The following is a 17,061-nucleotide window of genomic DNA, read 5'->3' as shown; positions in this document are numbered from 1 at the left end:
AAAGCCACATACTACTGACTGAAGCATACATCACATAACCTATAAAACCTGGCAACACTGGTCCATGCAGCTAGATGAGCTCATATATGATCTTAAATAATGCCATTAAGACACTCCAATAGCTCCTTACATGAAGAGACAAGCATTGAGTGCATCAATATGACAATCAAGCACTTCAAAGTACAGAAAGTTTAGTGTACTAGTCCAACAAACAGAATAAAAATCTTCTACTTGATCAGAAAAGGAGTTTATTAAACTTTGAAGAGAAAGGAGGGAGACAAAGGATGGACAATTGTCAAGATTATGTAAGTCATGAAATGATCACCTGGATGGAGACAATTAGGAAGTGTGACATTACTACACAGAAAATTCATGTTTTAGCAAAACCAAACAGGCAGCTGACAGCTCCAGTGGAAGGTGTCATTGCCCATGGCAGGGGGGTTGAAATGAGATGATCTTTAAGGTTCCTTCCTATCCTCATCACCCTATGATTCTGTGGTAGTGATACTCTTCAACACTTACTGAACAGAATGTGCTCAGCCAAGTTGGATATCAGCTCTCTTCTGAAGGGTTCACTGGTGATATCCCTGGAGTTGGGCAGTGAGGCTTCTGCACCTTCATCCACAGTATCATTAGGTCTGAATGCAGAACAAAAATAAATATGATGACATTTGGATTCTGATCAAAACAATATAAACTGATTTTTTTAATGTACACTTAACATTAACTACAACACAAAATACCACTACAGTCTGGTAGGGGCAGAAAATATTATCAGCAAAAAGCTCTACCAACTTTTCTTGATTATTTCTTTGCATTGCAGAACAATCCATGATAAGACTACCAGAAGAAAAATTGCAAGATTTTCTATGGCTACTCATGACTTTGCTGTAACACCAATTGCTCTTTTTTCTTCAACGAATATGGACAACAGTAGAAAAAACAACTTTACCTGAAAGACAGAGTCCAGCTCCTCTACAAACTAGAAATGGTCTTTTGTATGGACTTACAACTTTCTAAAGGTACAGAACTGACTTTGCCCCCACCAGGACCACATAGGTTTGTGTAACTCCTAAAAAAACCAGCTAAAATGTCTATCTATGTAACAAATGTAGAACTAATCCTTAAGCAGTTTTGCAGTTCTGACAGTCATCTCCTTGAAAACAAGGAGTACTCAACTCACAGGTCCTATTTGCTTTGGAATTATTCCAAAAACCTTGTGAAATGTTTGTGAGGTTTAAAAACAAATCCTTTACTTTTCCCTAAGCATGGCATTTTCCCCCCTAAATTATTCCATAAAATTTATAAACAAACCAACAGAGATTACTTAAAAAAAAAAAAGTCTACCTAAATTTATTGGAACAGAGCTCATCAGGAAGAATGTAACTCTTATAATAAATTGAATAAATTGCAGTTAGAATTGCCTAAGTTTTGCACTTTTCTATAAACAATTAGATTATCCATGGGGACTTCAAGCACTGCTTGGAATGTAATACAGAACACTAAAAAGATAAACTAACAAATGAATCCCAACCTGTCCTCCCTTTCAACAATACCCCAAAAAAATCTCTACCTTGATGGAAGTATAGCTGGTAACAAAGCTTGTTCCAAAGAAAAAGGAGCAGGCACAGGTTTTTGGCTTTGGCTGTTTACATATTCCTGTTAAAAAAAAGGCTCATTATTTTTTATACTTTTTCCACCTTATTCTTGCATGCAACTAATACTGCTATTACAGGAAAAAGGCAATTATTCAAAAATTCAACTGGTTAAAAATAGCTCACACTAAAAAAGCAGTAATAAGGTCAGAGATATTAAAAGTTTTCAACAGCTTATTCACTTTTTACTTTATGTTATGCAAAAAGTAGACTTCCCACAGCAAGGAATCTGTACTTCATAAAAAAACTTGCAATGAAAACAATACATAACCTCTGTCAGCACCCTGCTGTGAACAACTCCTTTGAGATGAGTTCCACAATTAAATTAATGAGAACTGCCTCATTAACGTGAATGAGAACAAAAGCTAGCACCCATTCAGAACCAGCATGGAGACTGTAATTATTGCTTACTCCTGCCTCCCTCAAACACCAGGAGAGAGGGAAACACTGCTGTACAAAACTCTGGTTGCAAGACACAAACTAAAGCCCCCAGGAAGGAGGCAGGGTACTGCATGCTTGGAATTCCTGAATCCCAAATTTCTCAAAAGCCAAACTCCTCTCCTTATAGGTTAAAATTTACACTCTTCTGTTTTCAGGACACTGTGTTCCCTCAGTTTCTGTAAAGAATGGGAAACTAAAGAGCCACTTAACCTGCTGGTCAGGAAAACAGCTCCTTCCCAGGAAAGCTGCTTAAAAGAGTTCCACAGCCTCTTTCACACACTCTTCTGCTTCCAAGCCTGTGCTCATAGAACTGCAGATGCCCAAAATTAACCCCCAAAGCTCATGTGCTTTAGAAAAACCTGCAGTGACACAACTACAGTTACACTTCTCCAAATGTGAGCTAAGGCACACTTTAAGGATTTTTGTCATTTATCACCATTCTAAGGCACAATAAGGAACACAGGTACAAATGAGACCTGACAGAGGCTGCTGGGAAGGTACAGAGTGATTAGCTTTCACTAGATTAAGAGGGCAGATAGCCCTCCTTTCCTTACACTGATCCAAGAAGAGTTGTTAACTCCCTTCCAAGAATAGCCCAAGCCTTCTCCTTTGGAAGTGAACTGGTATCTTTCCCTACTACACTAATTATAATGCAGTGCAGCTGGTCACAATAATTTCATGCTGTGGTAACTGAACCCTCCAAAGCTCTCCAACCCTACTGCTTTTTCTGAGAGAAATAGGGCAGAAAGAAGAACACCTAATTAATTTGAATAATGTTCTAGTAAGTTGTTGTTGCAGTGCTTAATCTTATTAAAGTCACACTAAAAATAAGGTATACTGTGGCAGAATACAGATTAGTGAAATAGAGATTAGTACCAGCATATTCTGCAAAGAGATCTGAGAAAATTTAGAGTAAAGGCAGATACTGCCACACTATCCCATTCCCTGAGAAACTAGGTAATAGTTGTGAACTAATAATGAATGATGACTTTCAAAGAATATACAGATTTTCATGATATATTACCCATGACACTTTTATAGCTACTAATTTTCTTAGCAATTTTAAAAATCCAGTGAGATAAATGCCCTTCCTCAACCAGTGCAGATGTCATTAAATTAACTGGAAAACAGTATTCAGCTTCCATCAACTCCAAATGTTGTTCAACTCCAAATGTAAAGAATTACTAGACAGTATTAGGATCATTTTACAGATCACTTGTTAAACAAACAAATAACCCCACCAGAAAGAATACTTAGACTGTTTCAAAACTAATATATCAACTCTGAGACTATTTCAGCTTAATACAGATGTGTCCAAAGATTCAAACACTCATCAAAAACAGAGATACTTTTGTCCTGCCAGAATGGACTGCATCAGATAATGCTAGTGATGATAACCCACAATGAAAAAATCAAAATAAATGTGTCCCACTATTGAAAAACCAAAAATGTCGAACCTTCAAAAAGAACTTTAAGATATCAAACTTACTCTTAAGGAAAATGGTTGTGCAAAATCTACTCTGACACACCCATAATTCTTCCGCAGCATTCTGAAGACTCCTCTAGCTATACTCCAAAGACTTTCATTCTTCTTAGGCTTGCCCTAGAAAACATAGGTGGTTGTTTTGCTTTTCTTCCACTTTGCAATTAAAAGGTTATGTTTAAAATTAAAATGCATGCAACAGCAGACAAAGCAAGCCCAAAGCTTTTGACACACCTTATAACTTCAAGTACATCTAGAGAACTATTTTTCTCTGTGGATATCCCCTTGAACATATTACTTGTCATGTCATGAATTTGCATTTAGAAGATTGTCACCTGTACCTCAGCACTCCCTGTCAGAGACATTTTGTGACTCATGGCTCAACTCGAACCCTGAGTCCATGAACAGAGGACTAGCACAACCTTTAACTATGTAATAGGTTTTCCTGCACACAAGCAGAAAATCCCCTAGGCAAAGCAAGTTGTTTGATTGCTCTTACCAGCTGCTCACTGTTATAGTGACCTTCAATTATGCGATCATAGGAGATTCCCACAGGTATAATTAGGACATCAGGAGTAGCATTTGAGAAGAGAGCATCCACCACCACTGACAGGAGACCTGCTCTAGCTCCAGATGTCTTTCCACTTCGAGACCGTGTGCCTTCCAAGAATATTTCTAGAAACTGCTGCTGTCTCAACAGTTCTTCTATGTGCTGAATACAAGAAGATTGGAAAAGAGAAAAAATAAGTAAGTATCTAATGATACTGGCATACATATATATATAATAACATACAATTATATTTCAGGTATATTGTTGGCAACCATTTCCTTTTAAAAGCAATGGAAGATCATGACTTGGCATGAGTACTTGTGGGAAAAAACCCCAGTAATTTATGCCTGACACAAGCCCAGACCTATGTGCAACTGAATTTGCATGAATATACAAGCAGTATAATGACATTTATTCAAAAAGCATCTCTAGCAATGGTTGATGCAGTTGATTCACATTCATCTTTCCTTCTGGTTCCCCAGCACATCCCATCTTCCAAGATGCAAATACAGCTACTACACTGAATGGCACAAAGGATTACATCAGCCCATCATGAACAGACTTCCATTGTATTAACTGAATCAGTGTAGAGATGCTTCACAACAAAAGACATCAGTGAAACAAGCATAAGTTAACTCAGAGAGCATTAATTCCACATTCTTTAATAAGGATTATGCAAGGTGGATATCTGCTCATCCTCAAAAGAGCTGAGCATGCAGTTTTCTTAATTCTATAAATTCAAACCTTCATACAAAAATGAATCCCCTTTTACAGCATAAAACTTAAGACAAATTTAAAGCAATAAATACATCTCCAAAGTGATGGAACTCACTTTTCCCACTTGCCACCCAAGTGAAACACTGCCTACAGAAAGAAAGACAAGAAATACACACCACATAGAGCAAAGCTCTGTACAGGAAATCCTTACGACCGTCAGGGTTCTGATCCAACTTCCGACGAATGAAAAATCCTCCCAGCTTGCGGATCAATGTGCTACACACCAAAGAAGGATTAGACTCATTGATTTCAGCTTGCAGGAAACTACTACATCTCCAACAAATAATTTCTTGCACACAACAGGGATTCAAATAACTGAAATTCTTAAAGACTAAACTGTATTACACTACTTGCACATGATGGGACTACACAAATTTCTATTTCACTTATGAACTGGCTTCTTTGCACTGTCTTGCTCCACTTCACTGCCTTGACAGGTCACTGACCAAGAGGTTCTTGCACACTGAGATGCTGGTGACCCATGTAAGAGTTCACCTGAGCTGGCCCCAGTCCATGCTGTGCTGCACAGCCTGCATGCCCATGGTGTGACGCACACTCCCCTCAGCTGCAGAATCAGCTCACCCAGCTGATTTTAACAGAGCAATCTGCAGGCAGCTCCCACTTGGCACCAGCAATTACACCACCTGCATGGTCCTGCATTTATCTCACAGTGCAGCAAGGAGTTCTCATGAGGATATCCCTTCTGCTTGACAGAAGCAATGATGAATAGGGCTGTTTTCTTGAAACAAAATCCTTTATTGGCTCAAAAGACCAAATAGGAATATACTTTTCTGCAGACAGGATGCTATGTGTGGATCATGGGCCTGCTGAATGCTGCAGAACTCAGGGTGCCCAGTGCCTAAAGTAATGTTAAGATTATCTATGCTAAACTTTCTTTCTTCTGTTGGCACTAAGAACTAGCATTTCAATTGCTAATTTATATGAATGCCTTTTTCACTGGGATTTTTACAGACCAGCACCTACAGGGTGTAAAACACCCTTGAAGCCAAGGCAGTCCCCTTCTTTCCTCATCATTTCCTATAATATCCAGTCATTCTTTAGATACCAAATATGCCCAAATTCTGTCTAAGTGGCAAAACATTATCTAAAATAGCTCAGGTTCTTCAGCCACCAGAAATATAATTTAAACACAGGCTCAAGGGGAATACTTTTCCACAAAGTATTATTCACTCAGTACTGTTGCTGCTCGTTAGCCAGCTCACTAAACTGCACGAAGAGCTGTCCATTCACAACTCTTTCTCCCTTATCATCTTTCCTTACTCATCTAAACACTCTGAGACTCCAAAAAAGGAATATCCTTTCTCCTTACCCTACTAAGGCTGTAACAGAGTTTCTCAGAAGGATGTTGTGATGCTCCCTCTCTGAACATGTCATAGGAACCAAAGTAGTTCTACATGACGGCCCAATAACTTTCAGATAATTTTACACTTAAGACATTTTGTGCAGTAGATCAGATCCCACCACCCCAGTCTTATTTCAAACAAGGAGAGGTTATTACCTGAAGATGGGGATGTTGAGATTGTTCCCTGCAGCTATGTAGGGTGCTTTGATGTTATGGCAGAAAAGAATGAATGTAAGCAGCAGATAGTCGATGTGGGATTTGTGAACAGGCAAAAAGATAAGAGGCAAATTCATCTATGGTGGGGAGAGAAGGAATAAGATACAAGTCAGTTGGTAAGAAACATGGAATATTACTCCTTTTCTAAATCCACTGTTGAGATTGCTAGCATCATCTCATCTAAACTGATGGTATTTTCCAGTTACCATAATTGAGTTTGTATACTTCTGGTTTTCCTTCAGCTCAGACAATGAGAACATTTTAGTCAACTTGTCTTTAGTATTAGTTTTCATGGACTGTAGTTTTCAATTGTATCCATTACATTAACAGTGTAATCATTGTTAATATAATGGAAACAAATACTCCCAGTTTCTTCAGACTCACAGCTCTGAGACACTAATCAAACAATTAAAGTGATGTGGAAAATCCTCACTGACACGAAAGTACTGGTAATTCTATTAGATATTAGCAAGGATTTATGAATAGTGAGTTTCCCAAACACAATATTCAAAAAAACCCAGAAAAGAACAGAACTTTTTTATTTGTTTCATTTATCTAATCAATATAGCTAAGGTAAATCCTTCAAGACAAGTTGATTCATTTGAGTGTAAAGAAAATGGTAGCATTCAGGAGGTTGTTTGACCAATTTCAATAAATACTGAAAAACTGGAAACAGATTTCTAGTAAGAAATGGGAAAAGTTGTTTCTTAAAGGTTTTCATTCCAAATCAAAGTGAAAGTGAAAAATCCTGACTAGATCTACTAATTTATTACTGGCTGCCTCAGCTCAAAAAGCAGAAATTATGTTGGATGCAAGGTCATCTGAGATAATGATTCAGCCTAATAGTTAAAATTTGATCCTGAATCAAAGGTGAACTCAGAGTTCACATAGTATTTTAGGTTACACAACTCTAGGAGCATATATTTAATAATGAACATTATTTCACAGTGTTCTTATTGTATTTCAGGTACAATACAGTTCTACCTACAATTGCATTTCATACAGACTTAGTGGAACTCTCACAAAAAGAGAAGTGCTGCAAATATTATTAGAAACTACTTCAGAAATCCGCCTTACTGCATTTTCCCACCCTCCCTTACCTCTGTTGCTGCTTTGACCATTTCAATTTGACCTCTGTGGATCTGGATATTCCAGAAGAAGCTGTTAAACAACTTCAGTAACACCCAGCCAGTCAACCTAAGGGAAAACAAACGCAACTCAAAAAACGAAAATTACTATAAAATCCAATTGTTAAACGAGGTTTTGCCTATGGTTAGTAGCCACATTTCAGCCTCCTGCAGTTATGACAAAAATCTTGTATCAACCTCAGTGAAGGCTGTGAACTAGGAACATGACAGAGACAAAATCATCCCTAGTAGTAAATGTAGATACCACAGGAGAAGATTTTATCTAAAATAAGACTCTCCCTGAGATACTTATATCTACAAATTATAACACTGAATAGGCTAATGGAAAAATTATCTTTTGGTCTGTGATGCTGCAGATAGCTGTTCTTGCCCATATGAGCCTGAAATAACAAATGCTGCCAATACTGATCCAAGCATTAGCACCAAAACTAGGTTTGTGAGAGAAGGAAAAGTTTGTATTTAATCTTATCATAAAATATATTCCTCATAAAGGCAGAAGACTTCTGCTGCATCTAAAAATGAAGAACAACTACTATTTTTGTTGGCATTATGCAGAAAGAGCTTGTCTATTCTTCCACTCACTGACAATAGTGATGAGACATTTTTCTTACCTGATTAAAGCAGGGGACACGTTTGCTACCATCTCCTGGAGAATTTTCCTAGCTTTTTTCTTCACTTTGTTGATAGCTTTAGGATCTGTCTGAACAAAAGTGCCTGGAGTACTTGGCTCAGAAGCTTCATCTACAATGGCCTTCTGGACTCTAATATTAAAAAGTAAAGATTATGAGACAGCCCCACAACAGAAGAGTCGAAAATACAGACAACAACAGCTAGGAATGAGCTACATATTATTACAGGAGTAACTTGCAAACATAAAAAGCATCCACACTAAACTATTGTGTACTCCAAATGCATTAAACTTGATTCAGTTTTATAAGCTCTAATTTAAGAGGCAGGTGATGACTGAATGGGCTCAAAGGTGACTACATGAAACAGTACATACACAATTCACAGGTACTAATATTAAAATATTAAGTGACTGCCAATTTTCTGAAATGGTTAATAAAGTTAAAAATTCAGGGGGAACAGGTGCAGTCTCATTTTTGTTAATGCTTTCTTTTTCATGCCACAGCAATTTCACATACCTCATTAGACAGATTTATGCAGTTACTATTTTGAACTTCTAGATTATTTTTGCCCTTGAATTCTCAGTTTTACCCAGTCTAACAAAATTTTATACAGGCTATTTTCCCCCTTTAAAACATACCCAAGAGACCGTAAGTAGCTTTAAGACACCCTGACTGTAGCACAACACAGTCTGCTTTACTTTTCAAAAGCAACACTATCATCTTCAGATGTGACTCAAGCTTTAAAAATTCAGGAGAATTAGGAATGTTAATGTAGGCAGTGTGTGCCCTCTGACAAAAGTAGCCTCAAGGAGCAAGCAGGTGGTTGAATTTCTTTGTGTCCAAAGAAAACTGACACCTGAACAGCTGATCAGGGGCTCAAGATGCCATTTAAAGTGAGGCATATGAAACAGAAAACAAGCCCCACAAAATTAAGGCTTGGTACTCCATTCTACAGCCTTTTTCCATTTTTTGCTGTACTCTCCAGGTGTACACTCAGAGTACTCCAAAATGCTGCTTTCCTATTACCTGAAATACTGACAATTTCTGATGACTGCAGTATGACTTCAGTGGTAATGACTTACATATGAATTAGATAAACAGAAGTTTGAAGAGCTCTCATGTATCAATTTATTTTTCTGTGTACTGTCTGCTGTTCCCCCACTACACACCATTCATTCAGAGACCTGTAATCCTTAAACCCCCCTCTTTTACTATTCTAACAGAAACTGCAAGCTACATTCCTGAAAGACTGTGCTAAAGATACTGCATCTACTAGCATTTTAAATAGTCTGATTTTAGAAACTGACTTGCAGTTTCTAAATTAAGGCATATTTTAATGTAGTATAAATTTTTAAAATAATTAATTTTGTGTTATCTTACCTGCTGCTATTCAGCACATTTTCTGTCAGATTCTTGGCAAACATACCCTTATGAACATCTCTCTCTTGCACAAAAAGGACGTAGCAAAAGCGTCTCGCAAGCCACCCTCTGTACCTACAAAAATATGAAGGGTATCTCAGTGTGATCCTCAAAATATTTTGCTTCCAAAAACAATAGCATTAAAAACAACTAAAAATGCAATTAAGAAGCAAAAGTAAGTAAAATTTTATAAATGGCTGTCTAAAAGCTTCTGTATCTTCCAGTAAATTGCCAATATCTTCATGTTATAGATGAAACAACTCATGCATAGCACAAAACATCTGAGCCAACATCGGCACCCCTTCAACTCAGGGTGACACTGGCCTTAAAACACCCAGAGAATCACAGGAGTACAGCAACCAAACCAGTAGATACATTTTGTCTGTCCCCAGAACCAACTCGCCAGCTCAGTGAGGCCAAAAGAAGCGATAGTGTTGATTTCCAATTTAGTGCCCCTTTTCACCAAGGAAAGTAAATGCCCAGCTGAGAGGTTTGTCAACTTCTTCAAGGAACACCAAGTCCTCTTGGGAAAGCTGCTCACGTAAGCACAGGGTAAACTCTCACAAACACTTTGGAAAATGTGCTTGCATTAGCCATCAAAACTAAACCCACTTTTTTAGTTAGCTTTTCTTCCTTTACAGTGTCCTCAAACACCCAGTCCTATGTGTCTTCTCCATTACTTCTCCTAGTAAAGTTTTAGCAAGAGTATAACCACAAAATAATCAGTAAATCTCACTACAAATTCAAGTGTTTAAGGTAATTTATGAAGACAGTCCCTTGTTTTTTAATTAACCCTGTCCTCTACTCTCTCAGTCATACAAGCAGAAATCACTTGAGAAAATGTTATTTGGAATATCCAATATCACAGAAGATGCCTGTGACACAGGAATGGCTTACACCCCTTTCCCCACAGTGGATATTCATCACTATTCCTCTCCTCACTCCCTCATTTACCAGGACAAGCCACCACTTACACAAACCAAACACCTGGGACCCCCAAACAGCAGAGATGATGTGATGGGGCAGAATTAATAGCTGGATGAAAAATTAAATTCTGGCAATTTCTAAGCCCAGAGCAATAAGTATTATGCAAAACTCCTGTCCTGTCTGCTGACCTGCACCAGGGTCTGCTGGTGCAATGCCTGGCTGCTGCTCCAGTGAGTGTCCCAAACTGAACCATGGGTGACAAAGCTCATGGTGGTTTCCATGCTGGAGCCCCGCCAACGTCTCACCCGCTGTCATCACTCGAGTTACTGATCTTGGCTGTTAAACCTCCCTACCACACTTCAGTAAATTTATACATGTGTTAAAAACAGCAAGGAAAGATGAGACAGAACTTTTACACTGCAAAAGGCCAAAGCCCTAGAGTGAACTGTAATTAAGATGGGTGCACATGCACGAGCCATGGGCACACCGCGGCATGGAATGATCACATAAATTTTCAGACCAGCTATTTGTGCTGTCAGAGAAGACTGGTGACCCAGTTTTAATTGCTTTTTTCCTTTATTCCCCTTCTCTTTAAAGTTTGAGAGCCTTACTGATTTTTCTAGAAAGCAAAGGACATGCTTTCTGACAATATTCTTTGGTAACTATGAACATATCAGAACAGCACACAGCTATTGCAGGGATCTGTCAAGGTATGAAAGCTTCTACATTCATTTTACAGCTTAGACATAATGTAGTTTAATTGGAAAAATCTGGTTTCTGATCATGTATCAATAAGAGAAGACAAAAATGACACAGAATGAACCAGTCAAGAGACATTTAAAACTGGCAGTTGTACCTCAGATAAAGGCTGTCAGTACATTACAGCATGCTGGCAGTTAAAGAGAACCCCTCTTGCTTTCTAGAGCCAGGGACCTGTGACTGTGTAACCCATGAGACATCAGAACTTCATTAAAATTGCCCATTTTCACACTATAATGACACTATATTTCTCACTATTCTGAGCTAGATGTGTTTATTTCAGACTAATTCATTAACCCGTATTTTTTTCTCCTAATATTTTCAATTCAAGTAACTTTGACCATTCAAAACCATTCAAGCATTAGACTTTCGAAACTGATTTTTAAAAAGTAAAACAGTATTTCTGTTATTTTTCTGTACTCCAAACTACAAGCTCAACTCTTAAAAAACCCATAATTAAAATAAATTTAATAAAGACCAGCTTCTAACATTAGCTTTCTCCCTCTCAAGCACACACAATGCTGCCTTTCTTTCTCTCAGACACTTTGGCTCATTTCTTTCAGGCTGCTGGCCTCTCTTTGTTTGCTCTGACTCTACAACAAACACTGCAGGACCTACTTATGCTAATGATTTCTGTAAGAAAAACTTAGCAAGCATTATTAACTTTCCAAAGAACAGAATATTTTTGTGCAATTCCAGTATCTTCATCCCAGAACATAAGATATGATTCCAACAGCGCAAAGACCCATCTTCATTTTTGAGATTTTTTTTTAATTATACCACACATTTCAGAACCTGCACTCTGCCACTGAGACAGAGAAGAGACAGATTCATAAGACATAATCAGGTTAATTGCCATAAGAGGTAATAGTCAACACCTAACTTGTGAGCCAGATCTGCTCAGTAAATTAAAGGGCAGCCTGAAGTCATTCTGCATAAGGGAATAAATTGGGTGCCCTCAATATTATGCCACAGATGCTGCTGCCATTTGCATGAAAGAAGAAAGAACTTTTTTTGTGAAAAAATTTCGGGTTTTTTGTGAAACAGGTTTGACCCCTATACTTCTTGTCTATAACCCCAAAGGACTTTGCCCAGTTCCCAAATACACACAGCCAGATTTAACAAGCACGATACTGAAGTCAGCACCAAATCTCTGCATTTTAGGACCACAATATATACCAATTCAGTCCAGATCATAATAAAGATTTCTCTGTCATAAAATCAGAGCACATTGAATTTTAAAAGCAAAAGAAACACTTGCTACAATACCTGGTATGTGTTTCATTGATATATATGACATTACGTAGACCCAAAGAAGGAATACTAGAATTGAAGAAGTTATCCTGTAAAACCAAGAAAAAAAAAAGATTGATGGACTATTTCATTACATAAAAATAGCTTTGTCTGTTACATTCATCATAACATTTAAGATAATGCAATGTTCTTTATTTGTACTATAAGCAAAGCCAAAACCAGAGAAGTGTTGAACCTGCCTATACAGTACACAAACTCCTAAAATGAAAATGGAATTCTAATCACTATTCCCAAGTCCAATACTTTCAAAGCATTCTCTAGGCTTTACTGTGTGGTTGTACTGTTAGACTCTTCAAGCCACAGTATTTCAGCAGATTCTGATGTAATATAAACCAGGACTTATCATAATACAGAACTCATCTTTGAGACAGAACTTTATTAAGCCACACTGGGCATTACTGTAACCACCAGCATTTGATGCTCAGTCTGTAGAATCCAGTTTGCCAGCAGAACAAGCATCATGTCACAACAGCCCAAGGGTCAGGATATCCATCCATGGTTAGGTGGCAAATCTCCACATTCCTGCTCTGCCTGAACAACAAACTCAGTCCAGCCTTGTTACAGACTCCACATGCCAAGGTATTAAGTGGGGTGAGTTTAGGAGCACTTCCACAACAAATATTCCTTAGCAGGAAGACCTAAATTCTACTCTTCCATAGTCCAAGTGAATACTTTGACCAAAAGGTTGATTTCTTTCTACCTAAATGATATAGAATTATAAAATTGGTACCTTGCCAGCAGTGAACTACAGCTAAAACTACTGGAACTGTACATGCCAAAGAAGACAAAAAAAAGGACAGCAAAGAGAAAGATGGTCACCAGCAACAGCAGAGCTGCAAAACAATCTCACCACCAATTCTGCAATGGGAGTCAGGTAAGAGTCATTTGTATTTTGTTTAGGACACACCATTTACCACAAAATTAAAATATATGACTGTCCTACATCATTTGCAAATCAGGTAGAAATTACGTGCTACAGTGAGAGCAGAGTCTTCTGCTCCCTGCTAAAGCACAACCATGCTGTACAATCAACCAATTGTTGCTCTGAGGCCTTAAGAGGAAACTTCCATGTTATGCTAATTTTTTTGACTATACACTGGTGACTTTTTGTGGATGTGATAAGCTGATGATGTGTTCTGGCAAAGAGAAGATGACTTGTTCTTGGTCTCCCAAACAATCAGCAACAAAGTACAGTACCACTGAATGCCAGTCTATACCTGTATATACCAGTGCTCCAAGTGTCAGGTTAAACCTCACTACAAAACTCATCCTCCAGCAGTACTGTTACACTTCAGCTTTTCCTCATTTAACTCCTCTCCAGTCCTGTGTCAGGCAGAGCATGTGGTTCTGTGAAACCAACTGAGCCAATACAGGATCTCCCTGCTGGCACAAAGAACAAGCCCAGCTCCCACCACCACATCCTGGCCTTTCCTGCTGATCTCTATGCCTCACCTCTTGGAACACCTCTAGCATTCATTACACCCTTTAACATCCCAACTTCATGCAGACAAGTTAAAAAACTAAGATAGAGAGACTGAATGAATAAAGCAGGTAGTTTTCTGCTTGGTTAGTGAACTTGATCAGCCCTCAGGAGAGCAGGAAGGAAAATGAGAGGGAGAAGCAAGACTTTCCACTCTTAGCATTGGCAAGTTGCTAGTATGGTCAGCACACTTAAATTTGCCTCATTTATTTATTTTCTTAAGAAAAATAATGAAAAAGGCAGCTCCAAAAAAAGTATTTAGAATCTAATGAGATCATTATCTTTGTTACTGTCTGTGCAGGGACAGTATTTTTTCCTTTACAGCAGAAAGCAACAAAGGGCTTAATAGGTCATGCTCCATTCTTAAGTGGGATCTCAGGATAGTTAATTAGTCTCTTATTAAATGGACAAAATACAGAACAAGATTGTTATTTTTAATGCATAATTCCCAGTTTGAGAGGAACAGCCTAATTACTAACAGGCTAATTACTAAATGCATAAAGCCCTAAGCTGAGGATTCACACACACCTTTTTGTAAGTCAAAACACTTGACTTGTCTGTTTGAAGTAGTCTCAGTTTATCTAATTGTTTGTCTTGTTGCCTATATCATACACAGCCTTCACAATACATTTGGATTTCTTTATCACATTTGTATGTCATTGCTGCAATTTTCTGTTCTGGCAGAGGAACAGAGTGAAATAACTTCTCTTTGGTCAAAGAGGGAAGCAAATTTTCCCTCTAGCCCAGCCAATGAAGGTGTAACTGAGTGCAGTCTAAAGCTCAGGGTGTACACATAGCCAAATTACATGATGAACTGGTTGCAGACTGTATTGTGCCATTTATCAGCATTTTGCATCTTGAGCTTACAGGAAGCCTGCCCAATTCCGTTCAATAAAGTTCACATTTTAAATCAGCTTGCACAACCTCTCTAGAGCCACCATCCTGACACTGTTCCCAGCAGACAAATATCCCCACTATCACAACTGGCAGTCCTTGTTTCCAGGCTGGGCAGAGAGGCAGGTGCAGAAAATCAGCCAGGTGCAGAAAATTAACTTGTTCTCTCAAGTACAGGACTAAGCAAGTTGGAAACTGTATTTACTCAGTGGATAGAGAATTAAAGTGTCCTAAAAGCAAACTTTCACACGTTTATATGCTCCAAATTCCCATTATTAATCTAACACACCAGATAATTTTGCTATCCCATTTCCTAGTAGTAATTCTGAGGAGCTGGAGAGTTTTGTGCAAGGAGTAAGTCTGCACTGGGAGGTGGGAGACTAAGCAGCAAACCAGGTGTGTGCCATGCTTTAATTCCATGACAAATTAAATATAACCACAGTGAAAGGAGTGAAAACAACAGTAAAAAACTATAGCACTTCATGAAGTAAAAAAACATTGTGACCTTAATTCTGAAAGTAAGGAAACTACTGCAACTTCATTACGCTGCAACTATGCATTATTGTCAAACATAATCCATCCCATAATCTTCTTACCCGGCTCTGGGGAGTGCATACATAGCAACATCGTCCCACAAACGGCCTTTTCCTGCTCAGCAGAGCCTCCTTCCATCTTAAAGTGGCAGATCGGAACAGAGTGGGACGAGAGTTACACTCTCCCTGCAGAACAAAGACCACTGTGTAAATATGCAGAAATATGTGCTCTGCTGTGTATGGGAAAGATTTGAGGAAGAGGAGCTGCCAGACACACACAAAAAATTACCCCTCAATTATGTAAAGTATAATTATTTCCAACATTTCTCTACAATTTAAAAAAATAAAAGCAAAATCTCAGTGTTGTACTTATGTAAGCACTGCTGCCTGAGCTGATACACAAAATTTTCAAAGGAATGATAACTGTAATTAAGAAACACCAAAGAAACTGCCAGCTGAGAAAACTGAAAGAAATTAACAGTACACTACATTCTCAATAATGTAAGGGTGCTTGCAATATAAACAATGTATTTTAAAGTTCAACTGAATATCACCCTGTAAATCTGCAAGAAGACTCAATGTACCAAAAATATCAACTCCATAGACTCTGTAGGCACTTGCAGCAGTTTCAGGCAGAGTGATATGAAAAAGGAACTCCTGTGCCTTCTCCAAAGTTACACTGTCTATCTGAAGATTACAGAACAAAAAAAATCCAGAGTGACTGCATTCACAGAACTCATTCTCTATGTTAGGACATAATGCAAAAATTGTAGTTAACTATATTTCCAAAGACCCTGATTATTTCCATTAAAGTCTACTGAATTATTGCTTGCTTGAGAATGAGAACCGGGTTGCCATTTTTAAACCACATATTTTATTGAGAAGAAAGTCACTTCCAGTATTAAAAGAGAAGTTACAGAAACAAACCAAACCAAAACGTTGTTTAAAACAGAACGTTTAAGTGGCAGAGCAATAGGGTAGAACCAAGACTGAAGACACAAATGCAGATCATCACATACTCAGCCCAGTGAGAAACTCCCAGAAAGTCAAAAGCGATGCTGAAGATGTTTAAAAACTAAATTGTGCATGTATCATATTTGGCAAGCAGCACAAACTGGCAAATATTCCAAGGCTAACTCTTCCATCTGAAATAAACAAATATCAAGATGCTAAGCCTGCCATAATCCCTCCTCTACCACCTCCTTTAATGCTAACTCCAAAACAAACCAACTTTCTAACAATGTCATCTTCCTTCTGCTTGCCTCCAATCCCTGACATACCTCTCCAGCATTTTCTTACAAAACCTCTTTTCTATCTCTTCTGACTTGCTTGCCCTTACTCCACTTTCTCACAGACCTCCTGGTTACTGCAGCTTGCTGTTCCATGGAACTTAGATCTAGCTAGATAGAAATCCCAGCTGCCAAGACATCTGCCCTTTCCCTCAACTCTGACCATGTTTCCAATTCTTCTTCT

At 38.2% G+C, this 17,061-nt stretch overlaps 1 protein-coding gene across 9 annotated transcripts in view; it reads right to left on the bottom strand.

Annotated features, from left to right (window-relative positions):
* Window positions 1–17,061, bottom strand: part of GPAM (glycerol-3-phosphate acyltransferase, mitochondrial) — a 30,532-nt gene that overhangs the window by 10,246 nt on the left and 3,225 nt on the right. For all 9 annotated transcript variants that reach the window (XM_077182885.1, XM_077182883.1, XM_077182884.1 and 6 more), the window contains exons 4-14: window positions 15,652–15,774; window positions 12,637–12,710; window positions 9,643–9,756; window positions 8,245–8,394; window positions 7,586–7,682; window positions 6,426–6,562; window positions 5,023–5,122; window positions 4,079–4,291; window positions 3,586–3,699; window positions 1,574–1,659; window positions 523–638 (exon numbers count right to left, since the gene is read on the bottom strand). In XM_077182885.1, the coding sequence (XP_077039000.1) occupies window positions 523–638; window positions 1,574–1,659; window positions 3,586–3,699; window positions 4,079–4,291; window positions 5,023–5,122; window positions 6,426–6,562; window positions 7,586–7,682; window positions 8,245–8,394; window positions 9,643–9,756; window positions 12,637–12,710; window positions 15,652–15,774 (1,324 nt within the window). The remainder of the gene's footprint in view (window positions 1–522; window positions 639–1,573; window positions 1,660–3,585; window positions 3,700–4,078; window positions 4,292–5,022; window positions 5,123–6,425; window positions 6,563–7,585; window positions 7,683–8,244; window positions 8,395–9,642; window positions 9,757–12,636; window positions 12,711–15,651; window positions 15,775–17,061) is intronic.

Source organism: Agelaius phoeniceus, chromosome 9, assembly GCF_051311805.1.
Source record: "Agelaius phoeniceus isolate bAgePho1 chromosome 9, bAgePho1.hap1, whole genome shotgun sequence".
Classification (NCBI taxonomy): domain Eukaryota; kingdom Metazoa; phylum Chordata; class Aves; order Passeriformes; family Icteridae; genus Agelaius; species Agelaius phoeniceus.
Note: the sequence above shows the minus strand (reverse complement) of the source record. Positions and strands in the feature narration are given on the sequence as shown.